The 12,027-nt window shown below is 39.2% G+C and overlaps 1 protein-coding gene across 19 annotated transcripts in view; it reads left to right on the forward strand.

The window, feature by feature from the left end:
• The window catches only part of LOC126183635 (CLIP-associating protein 1-B-like), a 764,859-nt gene that overhangs the window by 57,903 nt on the left and 694,929 nt on the right, over positions 1-12,027 (forward strand). For 18 of the 19 annotated variants that reach the window (XM_049925777.1, XM_049925772.1, XM_049925761.1 and 15 more), the window contains exons 8-10: positions 2,246-2,292; positions 9,988-10,063; positions 11,495-11,563. In XM_049925777.1, coding sequence (XP_049781734.1) covers positions 2,246-2,292; positions 9,988-10,063; positions 11,495-11,563 — 192 coding nt within the window. The remainder of the gene's footprint in view (positions 1-2,245; positions 2,293-9,987; positions 10,064-11,494; positions 11,564-12,027) is intronic. The other variant, XM_049925776.1, reaches the window with a different exon arrangement.

Raw genomic sequence — 12,027 nt, forward strand, 5'->3', positions numbered from 1 at the left:
CAATGGCAGATGCCTTTCTTAAACTTATTTGTGTTATATACTTATTTGTGTTATGTTATACACACATAAAAAAAAGTTTTGCGTCACACCAGTTCCCAGAACTCCTGAAGATAGACATTGACTGTGGATATTGTATCACAGACAAAGTCGCTTTGACTGTTCAGAGATGTCACTAAACCCGTCCAAAGATGTAAACAACCTTGCATGAGCAGTGCCTATTAGACGGAGGGGGGTCAGACAGTCGATCAGTTCCAGTCAGTCCACCAGGAAGGAGGTGCACGGCTAGTGTTGTCTGCAGTTCAACCATGCCTAGACGGTCAATACTGCAGTTTGATCGTGTCCACATCATTACTTTGTGCCAGGAAGGGCTCTCGACAAGGGAAGTGTTCAGGCATCTCGGAGTGAATAAAAGCGGTTTTGTTTGGACGTGGAGGAGATAGAGAGACAGAAACTGTCGATGACATGCCTCGCTCAGGCGGCCCAAGGGCTACTACTGCAGTGGATGACCGCTACCTACAGATGATGGCTCAGAGGGACCCTGACAGCAATGCCACCATGTTGAATAATGCTTTCTTGCAGCCACAGTACGTTGTGTTATGACTGAAACTGTACGCAATAGGCTGCGTGATGCGCAACTTCACTCCTGACGTCCATTGTGAGGTCCATCTTTGCAACCATGACACCATGCAGCACAGTACAGATGGGCCCAACAACATTCCGAATGGACCGCTCAGGATTGGCATCACATTCTCTTCACCGATGAGTATTGAATATGCCTTCAACCAGACAATCATCAAATCATCAGAGACGTGTTTGGAGGCAACCTGGTCAGGCTGAACGCCTTAGGCACACTGTCCAGCGAGTGCAGCAAGCTGGAGGTTCCCTGCTTTTTTGGGATGGCATTATGTGGGGCTGACATACGCTGCTGGTGGTCATGGAAGGCGCCATAATAGTTGTACGATATGTGTGTGCCATCCTTCAACCGACAGTGCAACTGTATCGGCAGCATATTGGCGAGGCATTCGTCTTCATGGACGATAATTTGCGCCCCCATCATGCACATCTTGTGAATGACTTCCTTCAGGATAACGACATCGCTTGACTAGAGTGGCCAGCATGTTCTCCAGACATGAACCCTATCGAACATGCCTGTGACAGATTGAAAAGGGCTGTTTATGGACGACATGACCGAACAACAACTCTGAGGGATCTATGCTGAATCGCTGTTGAGGAGTGGGACAATCTGGACGAACAGTGCCTTGATGAACTAGTGGATAGTATACCATGATGAATACAGACATGCATCAATGCAAAAGGATTTGATGCTGGGTATTAAAGGTGCCAGTGTGTACAGCAATCTGGACCATCTCCTCTGAAGGTCTTCCTGTATGGTGGTACAACATGCAACGTGTGGTTCTCATGAGCACTAAAAATGGCGGAAATGATGTTTCTGTTGATCTCTATTCCAATTTTCTGTACAGGTTCTGGAACTCTCAGAACCGAGCCCATTAAAAACTTTTTTTTGATGTGTGTATATGAGCACTTTAAAATGAAAGCACTGATCATATTGAAAAGAAGCTTACTATGTCCAGTGCAGAACATAATATAATCTTGCGGACTCTGGGGTGTATTGAATTACTAGTGGTGGAATTTCTCCATTGATTCCATTAGTGTTGTGAGTGACCATTCATCAGTTGTTTCCTGGAAATAAAATGGTCCAGAGTATTATGAGGAGTATCCATTCACAAAAGGATAAGCAAATGATTTCATTGAGATGCCTATTGGGCCATGTGTGAATGCTGAAATGTTTTGTGGACACAGTATGGCATCTGTGTTAAATATGATTAGCTCATTGTTGATCTGGAAAAAAAATATTGCCAATAGGAGGATGTGACTCTTTGTGAAAGATACAGTAGCATCAGATGAAATTCACAGTGTGCTTATATTGTACGTACTGCTGCAAAGAAGATGCTCTGACCTGCTGGTGTTAGGCTTTCTGTTCTAGGTGGGGGATTCTTATTGGTGCTTGTTTGCAACTGAACTTGTTATGCTGCTGTTTAGAGGATTGCATTTTACAATATTTGCTGTTGTAGATTCAGCTACAGGCTGAATGAGGACTTGACTGTATCTTAGATCCTTAGCACGTGCTTGTGATAAGAAACAATTCTATTAACAATAAAGAAATTGGGGGATAGTCTGCTGACAATTTTGCAACTGTTAGACTGATAATAAATTCATTTTTCAGATTCTGCAAGGTCCTTTGATGAACCTGATGGAGATGCTGGTGCTATCGTAAGTATAACAAATTTTTTACAAAAAGTTTCACTACCAGCTTCCAACATTTAGTAATCTAATAATGTTAACAAGGTATTTTTCCTCGCTTCTGAAATGTTCCAACTCGTGTGCTTTTTTGTCGGTGATTTACACTGAAGTTGCTCAGTGAAGGATTGAGTGGATTTAACCTGATGTTTCTATCTGCCTGCTGATAACTTTATTTGGCCATGTTTTAAAGTCTGTGTTCATTTGCATGCAAAACTATTCGATTGCCGGTTGAACTGCAAATCCCGTGGGAAAAATTATCTCATTCTAAATTTTCATTACTTGGGTACCCTGCGCCACAACCTGTGCTGGATAACTAGTTCACTTATAAATTCCACAGCTGTTAAAGAAAAGTGTTGCTTTAAAATAATGTAACCAGTAAAAACTCATTTAATATACAGATTAAGACATTTATTTTCATTACTACTTCACAAATTTTTACCAAGAGAACAGGTTGTTATTGAACCTGTTGTAGCAACAAGAAGTTTTTCATAGGGTATCATGGGATTTTAAAATATTTATGTTCCCTTGTTGTCCTGTGACTTCCAAGTTGCTATGATGTGATTCCATAGGTCATGTGTGGAGACTGATTCTGTCTTATGGGGGACATCTATCAAGTGAATGTCATCAATAAGGAAGGAGCAGCATCTGCTGATCAAAAAGTCTGTCTTAGACAGTTGGAGTGACATGATATCAGTCATTATTCTACTGGAACATAATACCAGAGCATTCTAGGAGGAGGGACACTACCATTGTCAGTACAAAGACTCTGTAATGATGCAATGGAATAGAATGCAGCATTGTAAATGGACAACAAACTGCGTAACTGGGCATTGGGTGCTGAACGCACATCTATTGGAGTTGCCAACCACAAAGCTTTGAATAAATATGTGTCTTTTATGGTTTAACAATTTGAATTAGAACTTTACTATCTAGGACAAAGGAAGCTGGAAAAATTAGGTGGCGAACAGACCAGTCTCTTTGCAGAAAAGGACACCAAGCAGTGCCTGTAACTGTATCAGTTGTTCTGACACACTTCAGTGTTCTCAGGTGGTTTGTGCTACCTATGTGACATACGTGCCTACACTGCCTTTAATTGTAGTATTGTGTTTTATTGTGCCATTCTCAGTGTGCACAGTCTTCAGTGATCATTGATTTAAAAATTTACACAACTCTTCTGACCAATAATCCTTTCCTTTGGTAACACTGATTAATCTGTCAGCACACTACCTCAGTTGTTGGTGATATACTGAGGTGACAAAAGTCATGGGATATCTCCTAATATCATGGCAGACCTGCTTTTGCCTGGTGTAGTGCAGAAACTTGACATGACACGGACTCAACAAAGCACTGGAAGCCCCTGCAGAAATATTGAGCCACGCTGCCCCCCATAGCTGTCCATAACTGCGAAAATGTTGCCAGTATAGAATTTTGTGTACCAACCTTTTGATTATGGCCTGTAAATGTTTGATGGAATTCATGATGGGCAATCTGTGTGGCCAAATTATTCGTTTGAATTGTCCAGAATGTTCTTCAAATCATTTGCGAACAATAATGGCCCGGTGACATTGTGCATTGCTGTTTCGGAACAAGAAATCCATGAATGGCTGCATATAGTCTCCAAGTAGCTGAACATAGCATTTCCAGTGAATGATTGGTTCAGTAGGACCAGAGGGCCCCGTCTGTTCCCTGTAAACACAGCCCACACCGTTATGGAGCCACCAGAAGCTTGCACAGTGCCTTGTTGACAACATGGGTCCATGGCTTCACAGACTCTGCACCACACTCAGACGCTACCATCAACTCTTACCAACTGAAATTGGGACTCATCTGACCAGGCCATGGTTTTCAAGTCGTCTGGGGTCCAACTGATAGGTCACAAGCCCAGGAAAAGTGCTGCAGCTTGATGTGCTGCTAGCAAAGGCACACATGTCAGTCATCTGCTGACATAGCCCATTAATGCCACATCTTGCCACACTGTCCTAACAGATACGTTCATCATACATCCCACATTGATTTCCATGGTTATTTCACACAGTGTTGCTTGTTTGTTAGCACTGACAACTGTATGCAGACGCAGCTGCTCTCGGTCATTAAGTGAATGCTGGCAGCCACTACATTGTCTATGGTGAGAGGTAATGCCTGAAATTTGATATTCTTGTTACACTCTTGACATTGTAGGTCTTGGAATATTGAACTCCCTAACCATTTCTGAGACTGAACGCCTCATGCATCGAGCTTCAACTACCATTACATGTTCCATGTCTGTTAATTCCCTTCGTGTGGCCATAATCACATCCGAAACCTTTTCACATGAATCACCTGAGTACAAATGACAGCCCCACCAGTGCACGACCCTTTTACATGTTGTATATGCCATGCTACCACCGTCTGTGTGTGTGTGTGCTTATAACTGTCCCAGGACTTTTGTCACCTCAGTGTATACTGCATGCATGTGATGAAGTATGGTGTGTGTGAAGAAGAACACATTCTTTGTATTACACTAGTGTCCAAAACTTAAATATATTTCGGGAAAAGAAGACAATGAACAGAGAATGTTGTAGCAACTACTGTAAATGACTGAAGGTTTCCTGACAAACAACAGTTGTATTACCTATGTAGTAACAGAGTACTGGCAATTCTGAATAGCTACACAATTCAGGGATAATGAGAAACAGTGCGTTAGATTTGTATTATCTCAGTTGCACTTGCTATTCATTGTGAGAAGAGTATAATCTTTTGTGTCAGGTATGTAATGTCACAAAGACACCATTTGGACTCTTGTTTTTCAGGGCAGAATCTTTGAACAGCTTGAAGTGGGTTAGACATGGACCACACTCTCAGTAACATTGAATTAGCCACAAAATATTGTTTCAGTGCTTCACTTTCGGAAAAGATGTCTCATAAATTCTGTGGTGACTTTGTTCATTTAGAGGCACAGAAATGATTCCCAGAAGGGAATTATACCTTCCAAAAAGATACCACTTACACTGCTGGATATGTTCAAATTAGCCAGAGTAGCTTGGGGGTAAAATAACACGTTTTCCCTTCCCACAAATGCAAGATGTGGCTGTACTCGAACTAGTTAGGGACCCAATAGCACCTCCTCTGGCATGTCACAATGATTTGTATAAAATCCCATCGGCCACCAATTTTAGATTTATTTGAATGAATCTCAAATAGGATCCATCCTTTCCTTGGATGTTGAAGATGGCACTATGCTTTATTATAGGTTGTTGTTAATTTTTTCTAAAGTCAGGGCTCTTTATTGAAATTAATTGACAATGACTTATTTTGATTCCAAGGCAAGTTAGGTAAAACAGAATGAAAATACATTAAATGTTCTATAGATAGGATAGTAGTGGTATACAAAATGTGTTGGGGTCAAGGGGGGCGGAACCAGTGAACTGTGGATTGCACAAAGCTCTTTTTAAATCACTGTGCTGCAGGATATGTGTAGCACATACATTACGTGGATATCTACATCATCATTTTTACACATATTGCACAAATATCATATTTTATTTTCTTATTCTTTCAGCAGATGGTCCATGGGGAAAACAAACCATTGGGCATAAGAAAACTGGCAATATGTTGGGCCTGTTGATGCTCACAGTTTATTAGAAGTGTGACCATGTATCACCACTGTATAGATAAACTCAAGGCTAATTTTTGTGAATTTTTATGATGTTGTATAATGGTTGACATGTGAATGGATGGGTGAGTGAAACATTGCAAATCCAAAATTTAGGAATTCAATCCCTGGTTGGTTTTGATACTATTACAGTAATTTAGTGTTACATTTCACCTTTATCAATGCTTTATGTATGTGCAAAACACTAAGTTGCACTCTGGTTTGGAGTCCACTTAAACTGCATGTCTCTTTATGACTAGTTGGGTAAGTCACTTCACTGGTTGGAAGAAGGCAACCAACTCCAATAGGACTATTCATAATTAAACACTGTGATGAGGAAACTAACTGTCAAATAGAGAACAGCTTCAGCCTTCATTTTGGTTGATGATATGTAGGGAATTTAATTGTAATTTGAGTGCTAGTAACAGTTATTGCAGTAGAGTTCCTGTAGCGAATTCCCACTTACTGTTGGTAGTTCTATTGTATGAGGTGAAAAGTAATGATGATGCCTTTTTGAGAGTTGCATAGCATATTTATCGGCTCTCTGGAAAGGGAAAGCTGGCCATGGTGGCCATGCAGTTCTAGGCACTTAAGTCCGGAACCGTGTGACTGCTACTGTCGCAGGTTCGAATCCTGCCTCGGGAATGGATGTGTCTGATGTCCTTAGGTTAGTTAGGTTTAAGTAGTTCTAAGTTCTAGGGGACTGATGACCTCAGATGTTGAGTCCCATAGTGCTCAGAGCCATTTGAACTATTTTTGGAAAGGGGAAAAATTGATTACAGGCCCATATTACAGTTCTTTATTAGATAAATTTTCTAAGAGATTGAGCAAAGTATACCCCATGTGGTGCAGAAAATGGTACTCTTGCACAAGATGAATGCCTGAATACTTTAAAATTTTTGAACACTATGATAAGATAGTTTGGTGTTGGATAAAATGTAATAAGTTAGAAGGAAACTTTTTCCAAAGTAGAACGGATTTTAATGAGGAGAAAAGTCATTGAAAAGTTTTCGAATGTCTCAATAATTCTTCATAAATAACACAACCATTGAACAACAACTTTACTAGACCAAATGATGATCACAGAATTGTTATGCATTGTCTTATCATGCAGTTTTGACAAGCAGATATGACAGTTTTTTTGAGATCTTTAGGAATATAGTAAACATAGCTAATTACCAGAATGTACAGTAGTACAAACCATCTGATGTTAGGAGAATGCGAAATATTTAAAATAATATTACAGGATCGTAGAGAGTATAATTTCTATAACATGGTTCAGAATATGAGTACTTAAAGAGCCGACTTCCTTGAATGCATAACAGATAAGGGGTGTAAAGGGTAGATTTAGCAATGTGTATAGAAAATCCACACTCTCCAACCCCTACTCCACAATTTGAACTGTAATGACCCATCACAAAGAAATCACCTGCTGTGCACTCTCATCCAGGGTACTTGCTTACAGTTATACAGGGAGAGTCTTAAGTGAAGTTTTGAGGGTAGGTGATAAGCTACTGGCAGAAGTAAGGGTGTGAGGGCAGGTTGTGAGTTGTGCTCAACAGGTAGAGCAGTTGCCTGTGGAAGGCGAAGGTCCCAGTTTCAAGTTCCGGTCAGGCACAGTGAGGAAGTTTCAAATCAGCATACACACTACTGCAGAGTGAAAATTAATTCTGAAAAGAGCCTTGTCAAAACACTACAACACTTTCAAGTAATGTTCTAATGTAATGGTTATTTAGATCAAATTGAGTGAATGTTGCAGCCAAAATGAACTGAACCTATGAAAAAAGACTGAGAAATATGAAGAAAAAGAATTAATCTGTTATCCACTTGATGCTGTCCCAAAAAAAGGTTCTGTTGTCTTCTCTGGAAACACTGCATGCATTGTATTCAGTCCCAACCAATGAACATAAAATGACTCCTTAGTAAAGTTAAATATAATTGAGGCCTCTGAAAACTGGGTGTATGCATCATTCCACACTGATGTGGGATGCCGTATCTGAAACAATCAAAAGGGTTAAGGTGGTTTGCAAGAAAATCATTGACATACTTGACTGAAACTGGGAAGTAATGAAGGTATCACTAAATGCTGCTAGTGTATCATAATGAAACAAAATAGGGCAGGACAAACGTCGTGAAGCAAGCTTGAAGTTTACAGGACAGTGGAAGTAAGGAGTCTGCTGATACAAGGACATAGAAAAACACAAATGGGATTTCAGTGCACGCAAGGCTTGGGGTTTAGCACTCATTCATCAGAGCCAGAGGACATGTAGGACGTATACATTTCATGCAGTAGTGGGAGGTAATATGATAAAAAAATGGGTGTAAAAGAGTGCAGACAGACATTGAGGAGTCAAATTCTGCTATAAGTGCGGGGGTTGGGGGGGGGGGGGGGCAGTCACTATCAAAAACTCAGTCTATAAGATCAAATAGTGAGCACACACAAAAGCACTGATTTGTAACACTTGAAGATAAAGACTTGTCCAGAAATACTGTGTAGAAAAATGGATTTTTAACTCGTGTAATAACCCAAAACATGTTAGTAAAATAATAATAATAATAATATTGTTAATAAACTCACTTAATGTTAATCACCCTCTTAAAATGGCATGTTAGAGCTCTTTGGAGTGCTGTAAATGTTGTAGAAATGGTGCCACCACTGACATAATGGACAGGACTGAAGATGAGTGTCATGCATTGTCAACAATAATCTGTTTCATACACATCTGGCATTTACAATTGTAGGAATGATTCTTGATTGGAGCACAGTGATCAGTATGAAATGTTAAAAATCGATAAAAACAGTCTCGATCACATTTTCTTATTTTTTATTTGTTGCCAACCTGTTTTGGCCCTTTCCTTGGACCATGTTCTGGCTTACACCGCCATTATGGCTGCTGGTGGCAGCAGACAGAGTAAGATCCGTGGAAGTATTGTTGTCACTGCAGTGACCGCTACCACCAGCAGCCATAAAGGAGGTGTAAGCATGAAGATGGTGTGAGGAAAAGATCGAAACCACTTTCCAACAAATAAAAAATCCGAAAATGTGATCGAGACTGTTTTTATTGATTTTTAACACCTGGTATTGTTACTGTCACTAAGTGCAGGTCAATGTCAGCCATTTCCTAGCAAACATTGAGAGAGGAATAGAATGCAGTGGGCACTTGGGTGTCGGACATCTCACAAAAGGCCATTGCTCACAGTAGCTCATGAAACATCACTTCTTCAGATGGCTAAACAACACAGAAACTGCATAGTATCTGGCTGTGGCACGTACTGTGGTCTGACGAGACATGATTTTTCTCTCTTCGAATCATTCAGGACATTGGGAACACCAATGGCCCATTGATATGTTTAACTCACAGTGTGCTGAGGCTGTAGTTCAGGCTGAAAATGGTTCAGTGATGTTTTGGTGTTACTCATACAGTGACCTGAGCCCACAAATTTGCATTACTCACTCAGGCGCCCTCTTGCACCTCAGCTGACCCATGAAATGCTGGAACCATCTGGAACATCATGTCAGACATAGCTATCAACATCTCCTTGAATTTGGTTTCTCTACAGGATCTAATCATTGAGTGGCTTCAGCTGGTTACGACATTCCTGAAGAAACTGTGGACTTTCTTCATTGCTGAATTGAGACCATTGTGAGTTTAGACGTCACATTACACGATATAAGTGTAATATCACTTGAGGGTGACTATTTTTTCTCTGTTATACTTATGTAGTGTTATTAATTGTCATTGTCATCAGTAGAATCCACAACTTTTGGAAGCAACCCGTAGAACACACCAGTGCTGTTGACTGTGGGAAAAATTTACAAATTTCATGAGCATTTTGCTGATAGTAAGAGAAGAACAGTTTTAAATTGCTGAGCAATTTTTATCTCTACTTTTGAACTGTATTTCCGGACCTCCAGTTAATGGTGTTATTTTGAACATTTCATCTGACACATGAATGAAAATTGGTGTTACTGTTATATAATACATGTTTTAGTTGAATGCAATCATTTCATTGGTAATGTGTGTGATTTTCAGCCGAAATCTGGAAGACAGCGATCTGCAAGTTTTTCGGCGAGGAAGAACTCTGGAGTAGGCAAAGCAACTTCACCAGGTAAGAAACAAATTTGTTACTAATTCATTGCTGGTATGTTCATTTCCTTCGTGTGGGAAAAAATATTTTATCTACTATATTTTATATGATGATCTGTAATATGAGCACTGATATGTTTTGTCTGTAGACAAAAAGACTACACTGCAGGAAATGGATCTTGCCGCAACTACCTTTTTTGTCATCAATAATAAATTTATGTTCCTATATTACTCAGCTTTTGCGAGGCTGTACCTGGATGACACGTTACTTGAATAGGTATTGTGAATGAGCAAACAGGTGCATGTTATTTCATGAGTAAATTATATTTAATGTTTACTGGATTTTTCTGGTTCTATATTAGATAGATGCTGAGATTTTGGCACACTCATAATTTTCAGTTTGGGCATTTTTTTTTTAAATTTGTTGATTACAAGGACAGCATGCTATTTCTCCTTTACAGTGTGAAGCTCACAGTAATGAAAGAAATCAGTCCTTGCATTTAAATAATATATATAAAAGAAAATACTTTGAGGGAATGGAATGAATGCTTTGCCTTAGATTTGCAGGATTGATAATATTGAGAAGAAATGGACGTCATTTAATGGAGTTGAGTTCTTTGTTCTGTTGCAGATATGACATTACATTTTGGTTTGGTGTGTCTACTATTTTCCAACACTAATGTCACTGAGCTTTTAGGATCCGTACTGAATACTTTCTTCAGAGACAGTTTTCACGCTAGTGAAATTGATGAAATAACTTGAACTTTTTATAAAAAGCTGACATTTATGATTAAATGCCGTTGTCATTGCAGATATTTTCTGTTACCACGTGTAAAAACTAATGTACTGTTGTCCTGATAATTTAAATGTATTTATGTGAGTGTACTGTATGTACTGCTCACTGAATATACAGGTGTCTAAAAGGTGGAAGTGTGTGTGTGTGTGTGTGTGTGTGTGTGGGGGGGGGGGGGGGGGGATTATCCTTGTAACACGGTCTAGCTTAATGTGTTCACATTAATACAATTTAAATATTAAAAAGAACATTAAACTGGTTTAAGATTGGATGGTGGTGAAGTTTCCAGGTAATGTATTGACTGGTGTATCACAATAATTTACAAAATGGATTCTGTATCCTAAATGCTTTCTAACATATTTTTATGTGAAACTCACAGATATTTCAAAGTCTGCTGTGTGTGGTTTGATGTGGATATTTTACACTCTATCATCCAGTGACATTGCTGCTTGCTTGTATATCTGTCTGCATGTTTGCTTGCTTAACCATCATCATTAGCTTTACTTATCTTCGTATGTAGGCTAATCACAATTCTGAATAAACTTTCCTTTTTGAGCTGTATAATGTATCGTCTTCTGAATTATTGTCTTGCAATTGTTGATGTGACCCATATTCACTTCCTTAATATGGTGTCTGTTCTGCTTTGCATGTTAACGAAAGGGCCGGGATCTAAAACCAGGCGTTCGGCCTCCTTTAAACGTCAATTGGTTACTGCGTCATCTGCACCAGGTACGATTTTCCCCCGCCCCCCATTGTGAACACCTTTGCCACAATGTATATAGTTCATGTAGTCTCAAGTGAGTAGGCTTGATTAGTGTAGAATTAATGTTGTTCAAATTTCTCATCACTATTGTGTACTATGTACTGTTTACTGTCTGGATGTATGCAAGGTGTAACAAATGTGAATAACTGTACAAGATATTAAATGTAAAGTAGTGTGCATCATTTCCATTATTTTGAAATCATACAAGTTATTTCATATTAAAACGACAGTGATTTTACCCAGTTGCAAGTGTAGAAACATTTATGAGGCATATTAAGATTACGTTTGTCATTTATGGACATTTTAGAAGATATTACTGTGTTATTTTAAAATAAATACAGGTAACTGTGACCAGTCACTTTTAATATATATGTTCATTTCCGTATAGTAGTTGTACAACCGATACTGGTAGATTTATATGACAGTCACT

This window comes from Schistocerca cancellata, chromosome 4 (assembly GCF_023864275.1).
Source record: "Schistocerca cancellata isolate TAMUIC-IGC-003103 chromosome 4, iqSchCanc2.1, whole genome shotgun sequence".
In the NCBI taxonomy this organism is placed as follows: Eukaryota; Metazoa; Arthropoda; class Insecta; order Orthoptera; family Acrididae; genus Schistocerca; species Schistocerca cancellata.